Here is a 27,446-nt window from a genome sequence, read left to right as displayed (position 1 = left end):
TATGTTATTAGCCAAGATCAGTTTTGATAATGAAAGTCACTGTAAATATGTACTGTTTAATGCTAAAACATTTTCTAAAGAATCTTAAAAATGACTAATATGGCTACCATTTTCATTGTTATTTCCCACTTAAACTAACTTCCAATGAACAAAAGGCCCCAACTATGGAGAAATTGAGAAAGGAAAAGGAGAAATAAGTATACCCTTAAAGTATTCATTTTTGGGGGGAGAAAAACTAAGAATGTATCTAAGAACTATTTACTTACTCTTTTCTGTCTTGTGGACTGTCTATGAGAAATCAGGAATAACTAGAATTGTATATGCCAAGTAAGAAATAACTGGAACTGAGTATCAGAGGAAAAAATATACATTTGAGAGGTAATATTCTTAAGGAGAATCAAGATCTACTAGAATCTCAACATTGTTCTGTACTATTATTCTATGTCATTACTATTAAGATACACTGTTAATATATATTTTAATGTATCTTATTATTTTACATAACCTCTGGGGAAGTTAGCATGGTATAATGAATATTCATTCGTTCTTTAAATCATTAGCAAATATTTATTGAGCATCTAATATGTGTAAGACATTCCCTAGGTGCTAAACAGAGGTGAACCAACAGCCAAAAATTCCTACGCTTATGCAGTTTATATTCTATGGGGGTAGACAGACAATAAGCAGCTAAGTAAAATATAGGTAGGAGCCCTGTTGGATCAATGGTTAAGTACTTGGCTGCTAACCAAAAGGTTGGCAGTTCGAACACACGAGTGCCTCTGCGGGAGAAAAGACCTGGCCATCTGCTCCTATAAAGATTACAGCCTAGGAAACTCTATGGGGCAGTTTGCTATGAGTCGAAATTGACTCGATGGCACACAATGACAACTAAATGTAAGTATATCTTACGGTGACAATTGCTTTGCACAAAAACAAGACAGGGAAATGGGACAGGGAATACTGGTGACAGAGGGTGTTCTTTCCCCCAAATTTCAAATACAGTGTTCAAGGAAGGTCTTACTAAGAAGTTGGTATCTAAGCAGAGTTAAAGATGGTGAGGGAATAAGCCATGAAGATATCTGGTGGAAGACTGTCCTAGGGCGAGGATACAACTAATGCAAAGGTGTTGAGACAAGACTGTACCTGCTGTCTGAGGAACAGCAAGGAGGCCAATATGACGGGACAGAGTGAGAGAAGGGGAGAGTATTAAGTAATTAACTCAGAGCCCTACCAGGGAGCCAAATCGTATAGTGGATTAAGAATACCTCAGGGAACCTGGAAGACATTATGCTGAGTGAAATCAGTCAGATGCAAAAGGACAAATATTGTATAAGACCACTATTATAAGATCTTGAGAAAGAGTATAAACTGAGAAGAACACATACTTTTGTGGTTACGAGGCGGGGAGGGAGGGAGGGAGGGAGAGGGTTTTTTACTGATTAGTTAGTAGATAAGAACTACTTTAGGTGAAGGGAAGGACAATACTCAATACGCGGAAGGTCAGCTCAACTGGACTGGACCAAAAGCAAAGAAGTTTCTGGGATAAACTGAATGCTTCAAAGGTCAGCAGAGCAAGGGCGGGGGTTTGGGGACTATGGCTTAAGGGGACTTCTAAGTCAATTGGCAAAATAATTCTATTATGAAAACATTCTGCATCCCACTTTGAAATGTGGCGTCTAGGGTCTTAAATGCTAACAAGCGGCCATCTAAGATGCATCAATTGGTCTCAACCCACCTGGAGCAAAGGAGAATGAAGAACACCAAAGTCACACGATAACTATGAGCCCAAGAGACAGAAAGGGCCACATGAACCAAAGACTTACATCATCCTGAGACCAGAAGAACTAGATGGTGCCCGGCCACAATCGATGACTGCCCTGACAGGGAGCACAACAGAGAACCCCTGAGGGAGCAGGAGATCAGTGGGATGCAGACCCCAAATTCTCATAAAAAGACCAGATTTAATGGTCTGACTGAGACTAGAGGAATCCCGGCGGTCATAGTCCCCAAACCTGTTGGCCCAGGACAGGAACCATTCCTGAAGACAACTCATCAGACCTGGAAGGGACTGGACAATGGGTAGGAGAGAGATGCTGATGAAGAGTGAGCTACTTGTATCAGGTGGACACTTGAGACTGTGTTGGCATCTCCTGTCTCGAGGGGAGATAGGATGGTAGAGAGGGTTAGAAACTGGCAAAATTGTCACGAAAGGAGAGACTGGAAGGGCTGAGTCATTAGGGGGAGAGTAAGTGGGAGTACGGAGTAAGGTGTATATAAGCTTATATGTGACAGACTGACTTGATTTGTAAATGTTCACTTAAAGCTCAATAAAAATTATTAAAAAAAAATAAACCCTTATATCCACCGATAATTACCATTTAGGAATGAAAACTGAGAAGTCTTAAAACTATTTATTATTAGTTTTAAAATGACAGTCAACAATAAACCTATTACATGATAACAACAACAACAAAAAGAATACCTCAGGGGAGAGGCCTGCCCTGAAGGCACAAATTTAAGGATCAGCAGTGTATAGATAACATTTCAAGTTATTGAGACTAGATGAGGTCTCCAAGGGACTGAGTATAGATGGAGGAAAAGAAGAGGAGCAAACATGGGGAATTATGGCATTTCAATATGAAGAGGTAGGTGAAGGAGATGAGGAAGAATCAGCAAGATTTGAGGGGGAGCAGGCAGAGAGGTAGATGGGAAAGCAGGTGATCGAAGTGTCCTGAAAACCAAGAGGAGACAGGATGGATGTCAAACGTTGCTGATATACCAAGAATGATAAGGCCTGAGATTTGACCGCTAGATTTGACAAGTGTTCTTTTAGTGAAGTGGGAGATTCAAGCCTGACTAGAGTGGGTTCAAAAGAAAAGGATGGGAGAAAATAGAGGAAGTGAGTACAGACAACTATTTCTAGGAGATTTGCTGTCAAGGAGAGCAGAGAGAAGGGGCAGAAGCTGGAGGAGGGCTGTCGTTATTGTTAGGTGACATCGAGTCGGTTCCAACTCAAAGGAACACTACGTACAACAGAACGAAACACTGCCCGGTCCTGCGCCATCCTCACAATCACTGTTATTTGGGCCCATTGTTGCAGCCACTGTGTCAATGTGTCTCATTGAGGGTCTTCCTCTTTTTTGCTGACCCTCTACTTTACCAAGCAGGATGTCCTTCTCCAGGGATTGGTCGTTCCTGATAAAATGTCCGAAGTATGGACGACAAAGACTCACCATCCTTGCTTCTAAGGAGCATTCTGGCTGCACTTCTTCCAAGACAGATTTCTTCGTTCTTCTGGCAGTCCATGGTATAGCCAATATTCTTTGCCAACACCATAATTCAAAGGCATCAGTTCTTTGGTCTTCCTTATTCACTGTCCAGCTTTCGCATGCATACGAGGCTTGGGTCAGGCACACCTTAGTCCTCCAAGTGACATCTTTGCTTTTTAACACTTTAAAGAGGTATTTTGCAGCAGATTTGCCCAATGCAATATGCCATTTGATTTCTTGACTGCTGCTTCCATGGGCTTTGATTGTGGATTCAAGGAAAATGAAATCCTTGATAACTTCAATATTTTCTCCATTTATCATTTGCTTACTGGTCCAGTTGTGAGGATTTTTGCTTTCTTTATGTTGAGGTGTAATCCATACTGAAGGCTACAGTCTTTGATCTTCATCACTAAGTGCTTCAAGTCGTCTTCACTTTCAGCAAGCAAGGTTGTGTCACCTGCATATTGCAGGTTGGTAATGAGTCTTTCTCCAATCTTGATGCTGCATTCTTCTTCATATGGTCCAGCTTCTCAGATTATTTGCTCAGCATATAAATTGAGTAAGTGTGGTAAAAGGATACAACCTTGACTCACACCTTTAGTGATTTTAAACCACACAGTATTCCCATGTTCTGTTCCAACAACTGCCTCATAGTCTATGTACAGGTTCCACATAAGCACAATTAAGTATTCTGGAATTTCCATTCTTTGCAATGTTACCCATAATTTGTTATGATCCACACAGTCAAATGCCTTTGCATAGTCAATAAAACACAGGTGAACATCTTTCTGGTATTCTCTGCCTTTAGCCAAGATCCATCTGACATCAGCAATGATATCCCTTGTTCCATGTCCTCTTCTGAATCTGGCTTGAACCTCTGGCAGTTCCCTGTTGATGTACTGCTACAACCATTTTTTAATAATCTTCAGCAAAATTTCACTTGCGTGTGATATTAATGATATTGTTTGATAATTTCCACATTCTGTTGCATCACCTTTCTTTGGAATGGGCACAAATATGGATCTCTTTCAGTTGGTTGGCCAGGTAGCTGTCTCCCAAATTTCTTAGCATAGACAAGTGAGAGCTTCCAGCATTGCATCCCTTTGTCGAAATATCTCAACTGGTATTCCGTCAATTCCTGGAGCCTTGTTTTTCTCTAGTACCTTCAGTGCAACTTGGACTTCTTCCTTCAATACCATTGGTTCTTGATCATATGCTATCTCCTGAAATGGCTGAATGTCAACCAATTCTTTTTGGTACAGTGAGTCTACGTATTCTTTCCATCTTTTTTTGATGCTTCCTGAATCATTTAATATTTTCCCCATTTTTTTTTCTGAATCATTTAATATTTTCCCCATAGAATCCTTCAATATTGCAACTTGAGGCTTGAATTTTTTCTTCAGTTCTTTCAGCCTGAGAAATGCTGAGCATGTCTTTCCACATTTCAATATTTTACTTTGTCTTTTTGAGCTTCCCTTTGAAATCTTCTGTTCAGCTCTTAATTTCTTCCTTTTGCTTTAACTACTCTACGTTCAAGTGCAAGTTTCAGAGTCTCTTCTGACATCCATTTTAGTCCTCTCTTTCTTTCCTGTCTTTTTAATGACCTCTTGCTTTCTTCATGTATGATGTCCTTGATATCACTGCACAACTCATCTGCTCTTCAGTCATTCGTGTGCAATGCATCAAATCTATTCTTGAGATGGTCTCTAAATTCAGGTGGGATATATTGAAGATCATACTTTGGCTCTCATAGACTTGTTTTAGTTTTCTTCAGCTTCAACTTGAACTTGCATATGAGTAACTGATGGTCTGTTCTGCAGCTGGCCCCTGGCCTTCTTCTCACTGAAGATACTGAGCTTCTCCATTGTCTCTTTCTACAGATGTAGCCTACTTGATTCCTGTGTATTCCATCTGGTAAGGCCCATGTGTATAGGTGCTGTTTATGTTGTTGAAAAAAGGTATTTCCAACGAAGCAGTGGTTAGTCTTAAAAATTCTATCATGTGATCTCTGGAGTTGTTTCTTTCACCAAGGCCGTATTTTCCAACTACTGTTCCTTCTTCTTTGTTTCCAACTTTTGCATTCCAATCACCAGTAATTATCAATGCATCTTGATTGCATGTTTGATCAACTTCAGACTGCAGAAGTTGGTAAAAAAAATCTTCAATTTCTTCATCTTTGGCATTAGTGGTTGGTGCATAAACTTAAATAATAGTCATATTAACTGGTCTTCCTTATAGGGGTATGGATATTTAGGATAGATCTTGAAGTGTTCTTTTTGACAATGAATGCAACGCTGTTCCTCTTTAATTTGTCATTATATATATATATATATGAATAATAATTTATATAAATTACAGCATGTTAGATCCAATGGAGGTTGGAAATTGATGCTGCAGATAAGAATAAAATTGCCAGAGCAATGTCTTTGAGTAAGTGAAAGAGAAGAGATTTAGTGTACAAATGAAATGGTTTTGGTAGGCTGGATTAAAATCCTGGTTCCACCACTGACAACTTCTGTAACTTGGGGAGCAAGATCCTGAATCTCTTTGAGCCTTAGTTTTTTTTAACCTCTAAAGCGAGAATTTCCTGGAATTACTGAACTGTATAATGTCTTAACCAAACAGTACTGTTTCATTAAAGTCCCAAGTTACAATTTTCCTTAGTACTCACTGGGAAGATAGGATATAAAAAGAATTTTTAAAATCTGCCTTTTTTCCTAAAATAGTAAATCCATACTTAGTATCTACTGAAATAAGAGTAATGCTGTAAAGCGCACACTCACACCCAAAATAAAGACCATTTTTTATTATAACTGATAACAATTTTAGTTGTCAATTTGTACATCTTTGGAACATGTGTTTATAGAGAATGAGCAGTCCTTCCTCCCTGATGTATTCCGTCTTTTCCACTTTTGTACTCTCTGTCTAATAGCTGAATGTCACTCGAACAGTATATTCTGTACTCTGATGTTTATAGATGATGGGCAGAAGCCCCAAATAAGAAAGATTAACAAAACTGTAATAAAAAATGCTCAGAAAAAAAAGAAAAGGTAGTTCCTGTCATTGCAAGTGTTCAATCAAAGTATAGATGGCCACCTATGAGCTTATGTACCTTAAGCCATGGGTGATTCAGTGCTTCATAAACAGTGATTCTTTCAGCGGGATCCAGCATCAGCATACGACGTACTAGGTCTTTGGCACTTTCAGAAATATGGCTCCACTGCCTTGGATTCATCTGAAGAGGAGGAAGGAAAAATTACACAGTTATCTTCACCAAGAAGCTAGTATTCACCATCACTTACTACACCTGTATTGTTTTACCGTGATTAAAATTCTCAGGGCAAAGAACAGAAACATGATTCTAAAGACTTGCTTTCAAAGGAAAAAGGGGAAAAATGTGATTCTTTTTTTCCTTGTTATTATATGAGATTCTGCATCATTAAAAATTCCTTACATATATGTTCTTGTTGTTATGTAAATTATATTTTAATAACTGAAGAATAGAATGTTCATAGTTGCAGCCTCTACTTTTATATCATCAGCAAAGAAACCAGAAAAAGAATACTCTGATCCAGAAAGGACTAAATAAAATTTAAAAATTTAATTTTTTAAATTTTTATTGTGCTTTAAGTGAAAGCTTACAAATCAAGTCAGTCTCTCATACAAAAATTTATATACACCTTGCTATATTCTCCTAGTTGCTTTCTCCTTAATGAGACAGCACACTCCTTCCCTCCACTCTCTATTTTAGTGTCTGTTCGGCCAGCTTCTGCCCGTCTCTGCCCCGCCATCTCCACTCCAGACAAGAGCTGCCACATAGTCCCATGTGTCTACTTGATCCAAGAAGCTCACTCTTCACCAGTATCATTTTCTATCCCACAGTCCAGTCCAATCCCTGGCTGAAGAGTTGGCTTCATGAATGGTTCCTCTCTTGGGCTAACAGAAGGTCTGGGGATCATGACCTCCAGGGTCCTTCTAGTCTCATTCAGATCATTAACTCTGGTCTTTTTACTAGAATTTGGGGTCTGCATCCCGCTGCTCTCCTGCTCCATCAGGGCTTCTCTGTTGTGTTCCCTGTCAGGGCAGTCATCAGTTGTAGCCAGGCACCATCTAGTTCTTCTGGTCTCAGGCTGAAGTAGTCTCTGGTTTATGTGGCCCTTTCTGTCTCTTGGGCTCATAATTACCTTACGTCTTTGGTATTCTTCATTCTCCTTTGCTTCAGGTGGGTTGAGATCAATTGATGCATCTTAGATGGCCGCTTACTAGTGTTTAAGACCCCAGACGCCTCTCTCCAAAGTGGGATGCAGAATGTTTTCTTAATAGATTTTATTATGCCAATTGACTTAGACGTCCCCTGAAACCATGGTCCCCAGGCCCCTGCCCCTGCTATGCTGGCCTTCGAAGCATTCAGTTTATTCGGGAAACTGCTTTGCTTTTGGTTTAGTCCAGTTGTGCTGACCTCACCTGTATTGTGTTGCCTTTCCCTTCATCTAAAATAGTTCTTATCCACTATCTAATTAGTGAAAACCCCTCTCCCTCCCTCCCTCCCCCCACTCTCATAACCATCAAAGAATATTTTCTTATCTGTCTCAACTATTTTTTGAGTTCTTATAATAGTGGTCTCATACAATATTTGTCCTTTTGCAACTGACTAATTTCGCTCAACATAATGCCTTCCAGATTCCTCCACGTTATGAAATGTTTCACGGATTCATCATTATTCTTTATCGATGCATAGTATTCCACTTTATGAATATACCATAATTTATTTATCCATTCATCCATTGATGGGCACCTTGGTTGCTTCCATCTTTTTGCTATTGTAAACAGTGCTGCAATGATGCCTTCCAGATTCCTCCACGTTATGAAATGTTTCACGGATTCATCATTATTCTTTATCGATGCATAGTATTCCACTTGATGAATATACCATAATTTATTTATCCATTCATCCACTGATGGGCACCTTGGTTGCTTCCATCTTTTTGCTATTGTAAACAGTGCTGCAATGAACATGGGTGTGCACATATCTGTTCATGTAAAGGCGCTTATTTCTCTAGGATATATTCCAAGGAGTGGGATTGCTGGATCGTACGGTAATTCTATTTCTAGCTTTTTAAGGAAGCGCCAAATTCATTTCCAAAGTGGTTGTACCATTTTGCATTCCCATCAGCAGTGTATAAATGTTCCAGTCTCTCCACAACCTCTCCAACATTATTATTTTGGTAAAAATTAAAATTTTTAAAGAAATCTTTTTTGTTTTAAAAATGGAATTAGCAGTAATTGTGAATCTATGCAAAGTTATTAATAGGATATTTTGGTCACCGTATATCAAGTTCAGCATTTAGAAAATATATATTATTACCATAAACTCCATAGCCAAACCTATTGCCGTCAAATCAATTCTAATTCGTGGTGACCCTATAGAATAGAACTGCCTCATAGGGATTCCAAAGCTGTAATTTTTATGAAGCAGACTGCCACATCTTTCTTCTGTGGAGGGGCTGGTGGGTTCAAACTGCCAACCTTTCAGTTAGTAGGTGAGTGCTTACTAAACCACCAGGGCTCCAAATTCACATGTATATTGACTAACACCAAACAAAAAAATTATAAACTGTTCAAATGACACAGGACTTGTGAGAAAGGCTACGGATCTGACAGGAAATAACTGGAGAAGGGGAGAAGCGGTATGTCTGAGACCAAGAACCAGAAAAACCAAGCTTAGGGTTTGGAGTTGGAAAGGCAAGCGGGGATAGGATGGAGTAGGGTTTCATTCTCTGTCCAACATCAGGAAGTGGATTGACCAGGTAAGCTTATGTGAATTGCTTGGTGCTAGGAGCCTTAAGCAATGCCGTGGCCTGTCAGAGACCTATGTTACCTTCTAAGGGAGAAAGACAGAGAATAAACTCCACAATAATTTAAAATCAAATTAAATCATAACCTGCATCATGGCACACATGAGTCATCACAATCTGGCCACAGTCTTTCATTAGACACTAAGCTCTGGCTAATGGGAGGCTTTGTATTCACCAGATAAAAAAAAAATTTTTTTTTTTTGATAGGGAGGGAAAAATGTTTCTATGTTAGGGATAGGTCTTAAAATTGGAGGGTTTTCCACTTTCTTATTCTAACATGCAGAATTCCAAGCAATAGACACTTCTTCTTGTCAAATCCCATTAAAATGAATGCCATGAGACTGCTTAAAGATTGTCATCTGACTGAATTGTGATACACTGACCAGTTTGAAATAAGTGATTAGATGGGCTTGGCTAGACTTGTTCTTGCTTGCCCATCCTGGAGTTGATGTGCCCTTTATAGTCAGAACGATTTTGAGTTGAGAAATCATCTGAAAGTGGCAGTTAGATTTCTGAAGTGAGTAGAGGTTTAGAAAGTTTATCCCTCTACTCTTTTTATGAGGGAGTCCATACAGGGTTTTCTCTTCCTTTGGCTGAGAAGAGTAGCCGAAGTTAAGCTGGAGGTTGAGTATATAAGGGGGAACAAAAGGGTCACCAACTAGTCTCACGTATTTGAATACCAAAGCCATGGCAGCCTAGAATTCCACTCTGTAACTCTGATCTAAGATTACACTGCATCTTTTATATACTTTGAGAAACATACATATTTTGTCCTTCATAAAAAAAGTTAGTTAAAATTAAATGTTAGTACGTATTCCAGTTAAATAGTGTTCTCTGAAATCTACCTTAAAAGGATCAGGTAAGCTAGCAAATGAGAATAAAAAATTAAATTAAAATCACTTAAGACCTGTAGTAGTTTATAAGTTATGACAATTTAAATGTACTACATTGCAAAGGTATCATCAAAATTTTATTGAAAATATCCATTGAGATCAAGAATTTTGTTAACAGTTCTTTTGTTAAAGAACCACCACAGTGATGAAATGATATTTTTGAGATCGGCTTTAAAATAATCTAGTATTATGTGGAATATAGGTAAAACAAGATTGGCTATATGTTGACAAGCATTGAAGCTGGGGGTTCAATATACTATTATCTCTACTTTTTTATTTGAAAATTTCCATATAAAAAAAAAAGCTGACAGAATCATATCACAGTCTACAAAATAAATAAATAAATAAAAGGTCCATCAGATTTATCACTGAGGACAGAGCTGGATCTATACTTCAGACTAAATGGTTTTTCATAAGGAAAGCCACGAATATAAGCAAGACAATAGATTAGACAAGTAAAAAAGTAAATAAGGAATTAACCTCAAAGCTTCAAGCCCCCAGGTACAGAAATTGTAATATAGCTGCCACCATCCATCTGACTTACTGTAATAGTTAGACTAGAAAAAAAATTAAAATAATTTAATTTTAAACATGTGTGGATAGTCCACGTTTCTTACCAAGAAACAAAAATAATTATTCAGTGCTTTAAAAATAGACAAAATCAAATACCAGAGGCTCTTGGAATAAAGCACATTGCCTTGGAAACCAGGAGGTTAGCAACTGAACAAACACAAAGGAATAATTCTATTATTAGCAAATGCTTATAACTCAAAAAGGCAAGTGGAAGATTTTATCATATGGCACCTATGTTGTAAGTTGCCGTGAGGACCAAATGAATTAATACATGTAAAGTGTTTAGAACAGTTCCTGGCACATAGTAAGTACTGTGTATGAGTTAGCTATCATGATTGCTATTATTATTATGCTGATGCATTAATTAATTGTACATTTTCATATGTTAGTTCTCTGTGATTTCCCTTGGAAAAATTCAACCAGAAAGCCATGGCTATGCGTTCCTGATAGCCATTCACACTTCCCAGGAATTGTAGGGTGATTACTTAACAAGCAGTTTCCTGAGACACTTGATTACTCCAATGGCCAAATGACTCTAAGAGACGCAGAAACACCTAAACTTAAAACATCTTTCTCTGTTAAGAGTTTTGGCATAATCTTAATCCAAACAAAAAAAAAAATTGCATTTATAAACCGATGGTGCCACTGACAAAGCATCATTGCACCAAAGGAAGAAAAAAAAAAAGTATAAACCATCCTCATTTCCACTAGCTTCAGCTGTGGCTTGAAAAAATAAGCCTGCAATGCTGAAAATACTTTACGTTCCCCTGCCTGGCCCCCGTTTTCTTAATTTTTTTTTTTCAAGTCCAATACAAAACTCTAACATTACTGAGGAACTGAAAAGGAAACTTTAGGGGCCTCACAGTTCTGGAATCTAGTGTACATAAACCTGTGTTTCATTTTATGTTGCCAGTCAATCATGGCCAAAACTGAAACAGTGATTCTGCTGAATAGAAAGTAGAGGTTTTAGTAATAGGGGGAGGAAAAAGAATTTTCCCAGCATGAACTGCCCTGAACTGATATCCAGATACAGAGTACCACATGCTTCCCCATGTAGCAACATATTCCCTGTTAGCCATACATAAGGGCAAAAACTGTAACAAGAAGCTCGGGTAGTGGAATCAATCATAACCTTATTTATTTCTAAGAAGTCTTTAAGTCGCTTTATAGCCATTCATAATGCCAGTAATTATAACTTAAAAGTTGTCATTTTAACTCTTTTTAAGTGTATAATTGCATGGCATTAATTACATTCACAATGTTGTGTAACCATCACCACTATCTATTTCTAAAATTTTTCATCACCCCAAACAGAAACTTTCTACCCATGAATAATGAAGAACGGCTCTAAATTATATTATGACATGCTGTGATGATATTGGCATTTCAGTTTATTCTGGAATGTAAATGGCAAATTAGTAGGCTGTGCTGGCTGACTACATAAAATACAACACCATGTGTGAAAAAGCAAAACAAGTAAAGGCTATTAGAGACTAAATTTAAAATTAAGATAAACAATGATTAAAATTAACCAGATAAAATTTCCATTTTAACTTTACAAATTAAGCAAAAAGCTTTAAAAACTGAAGGTCTTTTCTCAAATCACACAAAGAAGGCCATAGAAGTTCATTTTGTAGCTTAACCTGAATGAATGGGTTTGGTCACCAGACAGCTAATGGATACTTTCAAATCTGGGTTCAGATTTGTCACAAACAGCTTACCCAGGGTAAAATAAAGTTCAAATTCTATCTTGGCCCAAATTGGTTCACTGAACTAGAGTTGGCTTTGTAAATGTCTTACAATCTGAGGGCCCAGGACTCCTAAGCTGTGGACTTACATTTAGGGAAAGATGACACACACATCTACTCTCTGGCTTATCTACTGTGCTAAAGAGGACTAGGGTACATGTTTTCAGGTCCAAAGACAAAGTTGGAATCCAAAGAACTGGTATAGGCTTTAGATGCAGCACAGAAGGAAGGAAAGTGAGAAACAAGGCAATGGTTGTTATGAAGACAGCCTTCTTTCTTGACCATCTGCATGATCGTTTAGCTAGTAAAAAAAAATAGCAACTCAGAAATTTAGTACTTGAGGTCTATGCTGTCTTACAAGGCTACTACATCAAGGACGTATGAAAAGATCATTTCTCTGACTGGATATCCATATGACAGTCAATCAGTAAGCAATTCAAAGAAAGTGATTTTAAAAAACACTTTTCAGAGTAATAAAAAATATTTTTCAGAATAATTTAATCTGAATGGCAAAATAAAACACTCATAATACATTACCTTATATTTTCCTTTAATAATGCCTTCAAACAATCTTTCCTTGGTTCCATAAAAAGGCAAACAACCACTTAGCAGAATAAAAAGGATCACGCCACAACCCCAGACATCTACAGGTTTTCCATAAGGCTCTCTTTTGACCACTTCTGGGGCCATAAAATGAGGTGTTCCAACGCGTCCTACATTTAAAAGAACAACATTAAGATAAAATATCTACATAAAACGGGTTTATCACTTGAAAACTAAACATAATAAAACAATAAAAAACTGAATGAAAAGTTTAACAATATCTCCTCACCACCTCTCAGCTCCCCCGCAAAACCAAGTTCAAAGAAGGGAAAAAAAAAATTACTTATTTAATCCTCTTGAAAATATTGAACCCAGGATAGGTACTTTGTTTTCTAATACTCTATTGAATTCAGCAGAGTACACAATAGGTATTTATATATTTCTTGCTTCACGAAGTAGTTCAAAATTTCTAATTTTCACATGTTTGAAGATCACTAAAAACATGGAGCAGAGACAGGTGGAACAGTCAGCATGTAGAGTCTATGACTACCCAGGAAAGAGTTGGGCAAGGCCTGCCCTAGGCAAAGGCAGAGGCACAGGCATGGAGAGGAGGGGGCAGAAGTGAGAATTTGTGGGAAAAAAAGACTACTTTTGACTTTCTACTGGAAATTCCCAAATTAAAGCAAATGCTGACAACTTTCATTTGAAATACAAATTTGAATCTGAAATCCTGTTAAGTTGATTTTGAGTTGATTGTAGCAATTAACAATAGTTAATAATATTTTGTTACAATAGGATTTTTTTAGCCCCCTAATGTTAACATTTGCAGAGAATGAAAGCAAATATATGACATAAACTAAAACAAAATTATGAAAAAAAAAATATGAAGCTCCTCCTAATTCGACCCTCATTACTCTGTCTTCTCCAAAGAGATTTCGTTTTCCTCTATCAAAACTAGGTTTCAGGAAGGAATCTGATTACCAGTGATTTGCACATTAGTAACTATTTTTAAATGCAGTATCCCAAAGGGATTCTTGTCTTCTGCTGTGGAATGAAAGGCTTGTACCCCATAGGGAAATTATTGTGAGAGGGAACACTGCCCACCAAGCTTGGCAGCTCTTCTAGCTATATGCAGGCCCAGCAGGCCACCCTATCAGTCATATCACACTGAGTCCAAGATAATTTTTACTTTGAAGATTATATGATACTTTCTCTAGAACTCAGAACTGTGATTCAGAGCTAAAAGAGACCTTAAAAAAAAAAAAACCCAAAAGAAACCTTAGAGATGGTTTAGTCCAGCTAGAGAGAATATACCATAAAGTCCTGTTAGTGATTATCAAACTCAGTTGGGATAGAGAACAATAAAGCATCTCTTAGCCTGTGTATTGGGGATATTTCTTTGCTGAAGATCATTATAGTTCTCTAACCCCCCCACACCCACTGTACCCCCATTTCCTTCTACAATAGAAGAGATGCTCAGGCCAGGTTAAAGTTCAGGGTTCAGAGAATGAAAACGTTTGCATTTAAAATGGACAATGTATCCCTCAAAACTCTGTACTGGTTAGAAGGACTTGGCCAGAGAAATACTTTTATTTCTGTATTGCCCCATCATTTTGCTTCCTCAAGTAACATAAAGGAGCTGAAATAATGAGAGCTAAGCCTCCTACTTCATTAACAGCCTGAACAGGGGGGCCCACTAGAGAATTACCTTGTTCTGATAGATAGGAGCTGGCAGGAGTATGGAAAAGCAAGCCAAGAGCTCCGAGTACCAACCAGGGTTAGGGCTACCTGCTAGTTCAGGTGATGCCTTGAAACCCAACTTGACTCCCACCACTTTCCACACAAGAAGGGCCAGGCAACTTGAAATGGGAGGCTCACTCTGGGAAAGGCCAGAGCCACCATGGTCAGTCCCAGCCATTCAAAAGAGGTTTTCCCCATTTATCTGGATTGAAGACTGACTACTTTTTACTAGAGAATTCGTGTTTATTTTTGGGGAAGATATATGTTTTGCTGTTTAAGAATTTGAACTGTATGGTAGAAAGAACATTCGGGAACGATCTTTTTACTTCCTGCGGATCAGCAGAATGTAAAAAGAACTGGAGTTAATTAACATAAACCCACCTCCCCAAACTGTTACTGCTTTTCCGTCTTTGTGACCACTTGACTTTTATGACTTTAACCACAAAATTTTAAGAACAGGAAACCAATTACCGAACAATATTAAATGTCACTGTTTATGAGATACTTCAGATATACATTTACATGTTTAAATGTTAGATTTTGATATTGTAATAAAACCTTATTACCTAGAACTTCAGGGAGGGAGTTGTTCTGAATAGTTACATTTTCAGTACTTTAGGACTTGAATCTTTACATATCCAAACCTTTTTACTTTAATAATTTTGGATAACTATCTTTATATATAATTTTCTGACTTCTTTTACACAGGATGCTATACAAAATTTAACCTTTTCTTGATGACTCAGAGTTATCATTTTGAATATCAATTAAAGAACTATGCTATAGAACAGAAAACACCCTCAGGAACTTCAGAGGTATACAAAGGTTGATTTCTTTGGTATTAAAAGGCTACTGTGTTTTGCCAGTTTTGGAGTTTGCTTACATTTTTTCTGTCAGGTTTTCACTTCTTTTCTCTTACTATGCTTGCCCCAGCTCCAGCTTCTCCTAATTTCTTGCTTATAATCTGCTATTAACTGGAAACTGATTAGCAATCAGATTCTTTCATTTACTAGCAATTCCTAAGAGCTTCCTAGATCCTAGACACTGTGGCAAGTGCTGTGGATGTACAGAGGGATAGCCATGGTCTCCCTTGCCCTCACAAAGCTCACAGTCTTTGATATGATTATAATTCCCTGAAGCAAATGCTACATGGAGGTATGTAACCCCGATAATTACGGCAATATGGAAGAGAAGAAATAGGGCTACCTCCCTCAGTATGGTGAAGAGTGGCCTGCTTTTAAGCGGAGATGATTATTAGCTTAGCCTTCAAGAAGAATAGGAGTTAACCGGAAAGACAAAGTGCTGAAAGGCCTTCCAACCAGAGTGCAAGTACAAGGCATGAAGGAACATGGACCTTTAAAATTGTATTGGAGCAGGTCAAACTCAGACAGTGTCTTCAGGTACCCACCTGAGAGTACCACAGATGGGTTTTAAGGTTTCTAGTTGTATTCTCGCCAGGCGCTCCTTGGAAACTCTTTTTCTGGGTAGTTGTATTCTGGATAAGTGAGTTTTCCAAGTAGCAGAATATCAGATACGAGAAGTGAAAATATATTTAAATATTCTGTATAAATAATCTAAGTAAGTAAATAATCTATGCTACTATATGGCACATAGAAAGGAGAATTCCTTTTTACTTGGAGGAGTGGGTGATCAAAGAGTCCAAATGACAGGAAAATGGCTTTCTGTTTTAAAGCTGGTAAATATTAGTAACACCGTGGGCAAAATTTGAAAAGTACTTTAAACAGGAAAGTTTTCTATAAGATAAATCATTTCTCCTTTACTACTTTATGTTGTATTTTTAAAGACATTATAATACTCAAAGGAGTTATTTCAAGACTATAAGGAAAGATATGTTTAAAAAAATGACGACAATTTGACTATCAGAAAGTATTTTCAATTCTAGAAGCACTGAGAAAAATAATTTTGAAAAACTGACACACTGCAGAGTCAAAATTAGCTTTAAAAATACAGATTTGGGGGAAAGGTTCATAGACTTTAGGAAAATAGATTAGCATGGAGAAAATGTCCAGGTAAATCTAATAAATTTACTTTTTCCCCTTTAATCAAGATGCACAATAAAATATGAAGCCCATGCCATTTTGAATACTAACGGATACAGATGCAGACCAACAGAAACAAGTCATTACATATAGCCAGTAGATTACTTATAAAAGGGATTTGCATTTTCATTTTATCCATCAACCTTGAGGATATAATCATCAGAAATTATTTGTTATAATTGTGTAGTCTTAACACAGGAGTGACACTGGATTTGAGAGTTAAAGAGAAACATTTGTTTAAAAAAGAAAACAAACCTAGGAATTTTCATTGATTACAAGATTAGTATGAGCCAGCTGCATTATGTGGTGATCTAAAAAGCTAATATAATTTGGTGAGCCTGATAGAAATGTTAAGGCCTAGAACAAAAAAGAGATAGCCCCATGCTATTACGTATTTGGAGCCTGGGTGGCACAGTGGTTAAGAGCTTGGCTGCTAACCAAAAGGTCGGCAGTTTGAATCCACCAGCCCCTCCTTGGAAACTCTATGGGGCAGTTCTACTCGGTCCTATAGGGTCACTATGAGTAGGAATCTACTTGATGGCAATGGGTCTGGTGGTCTTTTTTTTTTTTTTTGGTTTTAGGAGGGCATCATAGCTATCTTCAAACATCTAAATGGCTAGCATGCGGAAGGATTAAAATTGTTCTCAGTGGCTCGAAAAGTCCGAAGTAGGACCACTAGGTGGAGGTTACCGGAAGACAGCTTTCTGTTCGATGCAAAGACAAACTTTTCAATACTTACTGAGTTTCCTAAAAATGCAACGAACTGTCCTGGGATTTAGTGAATTCTTTGCCATTTGAGGAATTAAACTAAAACTCAACCTTTTTATGGGGATTTTATGGGAGGATTAAATCATTAGCTATAAGATTGGAGCCATTAAGGCCCCTTTGAATCCTGAGATTCAGTGATTCTATGATTAAACTATGCTTTCCTATCTGACACTTTGGTTCTCCAATCCTTACCGCAAATTTTGAATTAGGGAAAAAAAAAATAGCATTCTTTGAAACTGTACTCAAATCGCAGTTTCTTATATATTTGAAATAACTGAATGGAAGAGAATGCAAAACTAGAAGAGAATTTAAATATAATTAATTTTAGAGAGCACTGTGGTGAGATAACGATTTAAAGAATAGAACTATGTCCCATGGTTCCTTTTACAGAAGATGGTCTATGTTAATGCTGCTTTGATGATTTAGTTCTACGAATTAAGTTATATGAAATATCTTGGTAACAAATTGTTACTTTGATATTTATCATTTGTCAGGTATTTGCATTTAATGTAAGTATTTTTGAAAGATGACACGCGTTAAAAGGTTCTGTTGTTATTTTGCATAATTTTCCTCTTTGTAAAGACTGGCAGTACTTGGAGAGATGAAAAGAGAGGGCAATGACTAAAAGACTGATAGTCTGTAGACTGGAGAACAAAGTAATTCTGCAAAACTAAGGACTAAATACAGGGCAGCATTATGAGCTAGAGTCTATTAAAATAAAGAAATAAATAAAACCCAAATACTTGAATCTATAATTAGCATCCACTGCTGTACACTGGCGAAGAAAGTTTCTATTTCTTCTTCTTCCTTTTTTTTTGTGGCATGGGAATTTTCTAATTATGTGTTGATTAACTAATAATAAAATCAGCCCGCACGCACATCTGCTTGCTCTTCCCCAACGCACACAGATTAACGGTTTGAGAAGAGTTCTTTGACAAATGCAAAAACGGTATGAAATTTAAAATTAGCCCAGATGTAAACCTGAAAGTAGCTAATCCACACATTTTAGATTTGACTTCTTTGTTTGGCTGGCTTAGCTGTAAAAGTCAGTATGCCTCAAATAATCATTTTCTTTGAACACTGTTTTAATATCTGTATATAGAGCTTCTTCTTTGGTAACTTTCTGGAATTCAGAGAATAAAAAAGACAGAGTCTCTGTTCTTAAAGGACTAGTTGTGACTACAAGTTATAAAATTTAAAACTAAATCTATACGATAGCTCTTTTTGGGGGGGGGTTGGTGGAGTGGAATACAATATGAAACACTGAGGTTGGGCTAATATTTAGTTTGAACATTTTACCCCAGCCTAAAAATGACCAGGTTTTGAAGGAAATTAAAAAAAAAGTAGTCTTACCTCCAGCTACAAGTCCAGACTCTCCTAATTGAATAGCCACCCCAAAGCCCCCAAGTTTAACAGGTGCCGAGTTTTCCTTTGAGGCGAGGAGAACACAGTGTGGCTGAAAAGGAAAACAAACGAACAAACAAAAAACCCAGAGATAAGGATTAATTGAAGATGAATAATTCAGTTTACACAAAACTGAGTAAAATGACAATATACTAACACATTAGAAACAACTTTTGGCATAATCTTGGATGCTTGAGTTATTTGCCCTACTCTCAATTCTGACTAAGTTTTCCAAAGACTTACCTGTTCTAGCCAGTATTTTTCAGGAATTACTGGCTTCCTAGCTTAGGATATGGCGTTAAGAATTACTCAGAAAGCACGGAAATTAGAGAAAGATAGATGCATTCTCTGTCTTTTCATGCAATGTTCTCTTTCTTTGACTGACACTCTAGATTTAAAGAAAATTTTTTTTTATATTTCCTGCCAAAATGCTTCTTCAAAGCTCTGACTTTATCCACTCTAACTTGGCCCTTAGGGGACGCTGATGGCCCTTTCTTTCTCAACTATCCCAACTCCCTCCTCTTTCTTTTATTTATTCATTCCACCCTACAAGAGAGGGATATTAGAGCAGATGGATCAGACAGACTTACTGATTTTAATTTTAACCTTGTTCCCAGAGAATTCAATACTCTACTTGGGCATGCCTTTTCTCCCTGTGGGAGTGGTAGGTGACAAAGTGGGAAAGGAAACCACTTGGCCTGGCTCTAAACCACAAAACAAACAACCCTAACCAGTTGTCACTGAGTCAATTCCAACTCATGGCGGCCCCATTTATTGCAAAGTAAAATAGGATTTTCAATGGCTGTGACATTCCAGAAGCAGACCTCCAGACCTTCCTTCTGAAGCATCTCTGGGTATGTCAGAACTGCCAACCTTTCAGTTAGTAGTCACGCGCTCAACTGTTTATGCTACCCAGGGGCTCTGGGCCTGCCCTAGTCCAGGCCAAAGATGTCCTCCATGAGAAGTAGCCTACTTGACCAGGGCCCCCTAAATATCACAAGCTTCATGGCAACAATGAGGGTTTCTTTGTAGAACCCTGTCCTCTGCATCTGCCTCTTTCTGGGACCTTGTTGGGGGTGGTGTCTGGAAAGGATTTAATTGTGAGGACCTTCGGTCAAAAGCTATCAAATACTATCCTCCTCAATATGACTATAATTATGTATCACTCACTCTTAAAATATGGGTTTGTAAAAAAGGCAAGCCTTTTCAGGAATGGAAGATAAAAGTATTTTTTAATTCTCTCCTATACTTACTCAAATGAGCCCTGGTGGCACAGTGGTTAAGTGCTCAGCTGGCTGTTAACTGAAAGGTCAGCAGTTCGTACCCACCAGTCACTCAATGGGAGAAAGATGTGGTAGTCTGCTTCCGTAAAGATTATAACCTTGGAAATCCTATGGGGCAGTTCTACTCTGTCCTGTAGGGTTGCTATCAGTCAGAATCAGCTTATTGACAATGGATTTGGGTTTATACTTGCTCACTCATAAAATGACACAGTTTTAGTTCAGGTTTAGCCTACCTGATACCAAAAAACCCACTGCTGTCAAGTTACTCCTTTTGTCCAAAGAAGTTTAAAGACCTTTACAATAATGCTAGAACAAGGAAAGATTAGCCTCAAATTTAAGCGAATGTATGAGTGCGTGTGAGTGAGAGAGAGAGAAGAGAGGGAAACCTAGTGTGTATGAACAAACAGGAAGCAAACTACAGCATGATGCAAAGCAGCCAGAAAGTCTGTCGAGGGCAAGCAAACCTCCACAGAAATCAACTGATAAAGACTGCATTCAGTGAGAACTTTTAAGTTGGTTCAAGTAGAGATCGATGACAACAGACCCAAATGAGAAAGCAATACACCAGCACAATTCTAGCACGGACATAGCATATGAACAAGCCTAGAGTGAGACACATGATGCAGAAGAAGAAAAACAAACCAGACCCTAACAGGGTCTCTCGGCTTGCCTGCAGAAGTGTTTTCATCACCTTCTTAGGAAGGGGAAGTGGAAGCTTGAATCAGAACTTCAAAGTATATGCTTTACAGTCTGTTGAATATATTTATGCATAAGTTAATATTATACTGAAATCTATGTACTTCTATCAGAGTGTGGATTCAGTCATTCTCAATAAATCTGTAAGTTAGATAAGTCATAAAATTTGAAAATAAATATATAAATAAATACCAATCAATATCATGTAAAAGCAGGCACTATTAAGTGCTGTGAGGTAAAATTAAGCTGGGAATGGAAACCCTGGTAGCATAGTGGTTAAGTGCTACGGCTGCTAACCAAAAGGTCGGCAGTTCAAATCCGCCAGGCGCTCCTTGGAAACTCTATGGGGGCAGTTCTACTCTGTCCCACAGGGACGCTATGAGTCAGAATTGACTCAACAGCAATGGGTTTGGTTTTGGTTTGGAAGGAGGCTAATGTTACAACTTTGGGAACCAGGGAACACCTATTTTAGCTAGGGAGGTCTGGGAAGGCCTCTTTGATGGGGTAGTAATTTGAAGAGAGAGCAGATGAAGTGAAAGAGTGGGCCATGTGGAAGCAACTTCCAGGTGGAAAAAAAAAAAGAGGACAGAAAATACAAAGGTCCAGAGGCATGAGGAAGGCTGGTATGTTTGGGGAATAGTAAGGAAGGGGAAGAGAGGTGGGGAATGTGATTCGAGAGATGATCATCAAAGCCCTTATTATCTAGGGCCTTGAAGCCATTATCAGAACTCTGGATTTTTTCTGAGCAAGATGTAAACTACTGGAAGGTTTTAAGCAGGGGAGCAGTATAATCAGGTTTAGGTTTTGAATGAATCACTTTGGCTGCTGTGTGGACACTGGATTGTAGGGATACAAGAGTGGAAGTAAGGAGGCTATTGCAATTGTTCAGGCAAGAGAAGAGAGTGACTTGGACTAAATTAGAGTGACAGAAGGTAAAGCAGACAGAAATTGCTGATGGATTGGATATGGGGTGTGAGAAAAAGAAGTAGGTTTTTGTTCTGAGCAAGTGAATGAAAATGAAGATGCCACTTACTGAAACGGGGAACATTCAGGGAGGAGACTGTACGGGGATCAAGGATTTGGTTTCATATATATTGAGCATGAGATTTTATCAGATATGGAGGGAGGGGGGCTGGATTGGAGACATAAATTTGGGAATCAAAAACATTCAGATAGTATTTACAGACAACGTAATGAATGAAATCGCTTAGGGAATGAGTACTAACAAAGAAAAAGAATTGAACCCTGGGGCATGTCAATATTTGAGGTCAGGAAGATGAGAATAATTTAGCAAAGGAAACAACGCCTACACAGTGAAGCAGGAGGGAAAATCAAGGGAGTTTGGTGTCCTAAAGCCAAGTGAAGAAACTTTTTCAAGAAAGAATGATTATTAGTGTTCAGTGCTTCTGAGAGGTCATTTAAGATAAGTAAGAACTGACTATCAGTTTTGGCAACTTGGAAGTCACTGGTGACTTTGATAAGAGCAGTTTTGATGGTATGATAGCAATAAAAATCCTTATTGGGCCAAGTCCAAGAGAGAACAGGAAGAGATGATGTGGCAATAGTAAGTATAGATATCTTTCAAAGTTTTACTGTATTCAGAATGGGGAAATGGGATGCAGCTAGAAGAGAACGTGAAGCTGAGGAAATTTCTCTTTTAACCTTTACCAGTGGAGAAGATAGATGAATAAATCCCATGTACTTATCACTCAGATTTATGACTGCTGACATTCTTCCATTCCTGCTCATCTATCCCCAACAATTTGTTTTTTTTTTTGCTGAAGCATTTTAAAACAAATCATCGTATCATTTCGCCTGTGAATAGTTTGGGCTTTCTAACAGAGAAGGACTTGAAAAATAACCATAATATCATTTTTATACCTAATAAAATTAACATTAATTCTTTAATATCATCTAATACCCAGTCCATATTCAATTTTCCTTGACTGTCTCAAAATGTCTTTTTGTAGTTGGTTAGTTTAAAATGGAATCCAAGGCCCATACACTGCATTTGAGGGTTATGTCTCAAGTCTCTCTTACTCTTTAACAGATCACCCTCCTGTACCTTTTTCTTAATGTTCATGTCATTGGTTTAAGATACTAGGTAATTTGCCCTGTGGAATCCCCCACAGACTGGACTTAGTTAATGCTAATGTTGTCCTCAGGGTGTCGTTTAATATATTCCTTAATCTCCTATAAAAAAAAATACATATTTTTTTTTCTGTAAATTGGTAGTTAGATCTAGAAGCTTGATTAGATTCAGATTCAATTTTGGTTTTTGGCAATAATACTTTATAGGTGGTATATCTACCTTATCACACCAAGATGAACATAATGTCTGGTTGTCCTGCTTTTAATGACAGGATTGATCAATGGGTTCGGGTTTTGTCTGCCTGGTCCATCATTTTAAGGCTCTACCGATCAACTTTTCACTCAATGATTTTAGCAGCCATTGATGCCTAGATCCATAATTAAGGGTTGCAAAATGGAGATTTTCCTCAACATTTTATTATAAGAAATTTTGAACATACAGAAAATTGAAAGAATTGTATAGCAAATAGCCATATATCCACTATCTACTGGGTTTTATCCACTATCTAGACTCTACCATTAACATCCTGCAACATTTGCTTCATGACATACCTATCTATTCATTCCTCTATCCAACTATCAATTCATCTTATTTTTTTGGATGTACTTCAAAATAAGTTATAGCCATCAGTACTTTTCACCCCTACACTTCGGCACACAAATCATTAAATAGAGTTTAATATTTGTTTACAATTCTTTCTAAAAGTAAAATCTACATACTGTGAAATACATAAATTTTAAGAGTACCATTGGACAGTTTTGACAAATACATACATCTATGTAACCCAAACTCCTATCAAGATATTATTGTCATCCCAGAAAGCTCACTCATCCCCTTCCCATTCAACATCCCCCACGCTAGTACTAATCACTATTCCGGCATTTTCTACACCACAGGTTTGTCTGTATGAACCCAAACAGTTACACTCTCTTATGTAAGGCTTCTTCCACTCAGCATGTTTTTGAGAGTCACCCATGTTGCTGCAATCCGTAGTTCATTCTTTTTTATTGCTGAGAAGCATTCCATTGTATGCATATACCACAGTTTGTCCATTCTCTGGTTGACAGACATTTGGGCTATTTCCAGTTTTCGGATATCATGAACAAAGCTGCTATGAACTATTTCCAGAAAAACAAATTGGTTTCTAGGCAACCTAGAAAGGTGACCAGTAATGAAGGCCTTTTTATGTTATTATTATAATTTTATAGATTTATATATATTTGATGTGTTTTAATCAATTACAGCCTTTATTTATTTATTTGATGCTCAAAGTGTCCCAAGTTTGGCCAGTGGAAGCCCTTTTAAGTCAGCTCTTATGTCCTTTTGTAAGACTCTAACCCAAAACACCAAACCCAGTGCCATCGAGTCGATTCCAACTCATAGCGACCCTATAGCAACCCTATAGGATAGAGTAGAACTGCCCCACTGAGTTTCCAAGGAGCGCCTGGAGGATACAAACTGCCAACCCTTTGGTTAGCAGCCGTAGCACTTAACCACTATACCACCAGGGTTTCCTTTGAAGACTCTAGAAGTCTTTAATTTCTAGCACAAGATATTCCAGGCTCATCTTGTTCATTTCCTGTCCCACATCTGGAATTTGCCATTTCTGCAAGCAGCCCTGATTCTTTTTTGTGGGAAAAAGTATTTAAATGAACAGTCTGGATACTAGGCATATTATTACTACAGGCTTATCATTGCTTCTCAGGCTTTTCGGTGGACAGAACTAAAGGATATGTATTTTTTAGAAGGAGAAAAATAAATCAGGAATTCATACTGATGCTTTTTCCCATTTGATTATAAGGTCTTTACTTCTTTGATTTTGTAATCTTGGTACCTAAGGACATTGACATAATTACTCATTTGCTTTATTCTACTGTGTGTATGTATAAGTTTCAAACTAACAATATCACTACCAGTAACAAGACCACTGTATGCTGTTTAAGGTTTCTTTGTGTGTGTGTGTGTGTGTGTGTGTGTGTGTGTGTGTGTTTTCCTTCTTAGACTATTATCTCACTTAGGTAAGCCCAGTCAAGATACTGTTTTACTGCTGGATAAAGTAAGAATCCGTGAGTCTATGCTGATATAAATAAATAAATGAGGGAGAAGAAAAAGCTTTTCCTTAAGCAGCAAACCAACTAACAAATGTAGAAGAAATGATGGAACTAGAAAATCATCTTTTGGCAGTTATAATCTTACATATGATTCAAGTAAGGATCATCAAATGATGTTAAGTAGTGGGTGAAAGCTGGAAGAGTAAGAAGATATTTATATAATCTTAAAGTAGCTCCCACAGAACACTTATTAACGACAAAGGGTAAAATTATAATTTTACAGGAGAGAAACCTGGCAGAGACTACTGTCAAAGTTACATTGCTGGTAATAGGCTAATCGATAGCATGTGCTTCCCAATATGAGGCACAGAGAAGAATTCAGCAACACTTGTGTGGTATTCCTGTCAAAAGTATATAACCAGGTCTAATCATAAAGAGGGGAGCCCTGGTGGCACAGTGGTTAAAAGCCAAGGCTGCTAACCAAAAGGCTGGCAGTTTGAACCCACCAGCTGCTCGTTGGAAACCTGATGGGGCAGTTCTACTCAGTCCTACAGGGTTGCTGTTAGTCAGAACTGACTCGACAGGCAATGGGCTTTTTTTTTTTGTTCGTTTAATCATAAAGAAGGAGTCCCCAGGTGGTGCAATCAGTTAACACCCTCAGCTGCTTACTGAAAGGTTGGCAGCTTGGGTCCACCCAGAGGCACCTTGGAAGGAAGGCCTGGCAATCTACTTTTGAAAAATCAGCCATTGAAACCCTATGGAGCACAATTCTACTCTGACACACATGGGTCGCCATGAGTCAGAATCAACTTAACGGCAACTGGTTGGTTTGATAATCATAAGGAAACATCAGATAAACCAAATGGACATTCTACAATGTAACTGGTCTGTATTCTTCAAAACTGTCCACATCATGAAACACAAAGAAAAGACTCCGGAAGTGTTTTCAGATTAAAGGAGACTAAGAGATGTAACAAATAAATACATGATCTTGTTTTTATTTTTGCTTTATACTGTTAGGACAGTTGATGAAATCTGAACAAGGCCAGGAGATTAAATAATAGTATTCTTTCAATATTAATTCCTTGATTTTGATAATTGTACTGTGGTTATATAACAGAATTCCTTATTTTTAGAAAACAAACGGATAGGTAGATGAATAAAGACAGTGAGAAATTGAGAAAGATAAAGCAAACATAGGAAGGTATTAACATTTGGGGGATCTGAATAAAGGGTATTTGGAATTCTTTGTACTATTCTTGCAAACTCTAAAATTATATAAAAAATATGATTTTAAAGTCACTTAAGATCATTCTCCTTGTGGTTACGCTTTCAATTTGTTATAGAGTGAGGCTCATTTGTTTTAATTTGCTTTTTAAATTGTATCATTTACATGATTCTTTAAAGTCAAAACTATAAAACAAACACCATTAAGAGAAGTCTAGCTTTTGTTTTCTCTCACTTCCCATCAGTAACTATTTTTATTAGTTTTTGGTGTGTCCTTCCATTTTTGGGGGGGAAATAAGAAAATACATACAAATATTCAAAAATTTCACGTAACAATATATCCTATGGCTGACTCCACAGCAGTACCTAGAGCTATTCAGGGAGTTTTTGTTTTTATTTTGTGTGCTAACAGGAATGATCCCATAGAGAGAAAAAACTTGATACTCCAGGAGAGAGAGGGGGTGGGATTTCATGCACAAGTGGAGTAGGTGGGCCTAGTGGCAACAGAGAAGACAAGGCACAGGGGACCTGTAGTTGCAGGCAGTGGAGGTAGAAAAATGAGGAAGTTCTCTTCTTAATGCTTCCATTTTTCTCAGTGAAATAAAAAGTGACCATCAGCTGGGAGTGAGGAAGGAGAGGGGGTTGCTGGCAGTTTGAGAAGAGAGAAGGTATGAAAAAGTCTTTTCAAAGAGTAGGAGAATTGCCTGAGGCAGTAATTCTGAAACTTTAGCATCAGCACCACACAGATTGCTGGGCCCCACGTCCAGAATTTCTGGCTCACGTTCAGTAAGGGATCAAGAATGTGAGGTTGATACCGCTGGTCTAGGAGCCATGCTTTGAGAACCACTGGACTAAGGAAATACAACAGGACTGCTAGCAGCACAGGGGCCCATTTGAGGTTTGTGGTCATGAATTTGAAGCAAGACCAATCAACATGACTGTTTTTGTCCCCTGCTGCAGTTCTGGTCTAGAGCACGTGGAGAGCAGGATTGAAGCAGGGTGGGGATTTAGATCAAGAGAGGGCAGTGATATTGATAAACATTATTTCTTCTTTTTTACCTCTACCTGTATATAAATAAAAAGCTTAAGACACCAACAAAGGAAAAAGAGGAATGGTGAGGGGAAGAGGGTACAGAGGAATGAGTTAAGAACAGAGAGACAGTTCAGAATGAACAGGAAAAAGGTGGTATAAAGGAAGAACTAGAAAAAAATTATATGGGCTGATTATACTCAAATCTAGTGGT

At 37.8% G+C, this 27,446-nt stretch overlaps 1 protein-coding gene across 8 annotated transcripts in view; it reads right to left on the bottom strand.

Moving 5' to 3' along the window:
• The window catches only part of CASK (calcium/calmodulin dependent serine protein kinase), a 454,527-nt gene that overhangs the window by 117,277 nt on the left and 309,804 nt on the right, over positions 1-27,446 (bottom strand). For all 8 annotated transcript variants that reach the window (XM_049873006.1, XM_049873008.1, XM_049873009.1 and 5 more), the window contains exons 6-8: positions 18,803-18,905; positions 12,876-13,051; positions 6,382-6,504 (exon numbers count right to left, since the gene is read on the bottom strand). In XM_049873006.1, coding sequence (XP_049728963.1) covers positions 6,382-6,504; positions 12,876-13,051; positions 18,803-18,905 — 402 coding nt within the window. The remainder of the gene's footprint in view (positions 1-6,381; positions 6,505-12,875; positions 13,052-18,802; positions 18,906-27,446) is intronic.

Source organism: Elephas maximus, chromosome X (assembly GCF_024166365.1).
Source record: "Elephas maximus indicus isolate mEleMax1 chromosome X, mEleMax1 primary haplotype, whole genome shotgun sequence".
Lineage (NCBI taxonomy): Eukaryota > Metazoa > Chordata > Mammalia > Proboscidea > Elephantidae > Elephas > Elephas maximus.
The sequence above is the reverse complement of the archived record's forward strand: the minus strand, read 5'-3'. Positions and strand labels throughout refer to the sequence as shown.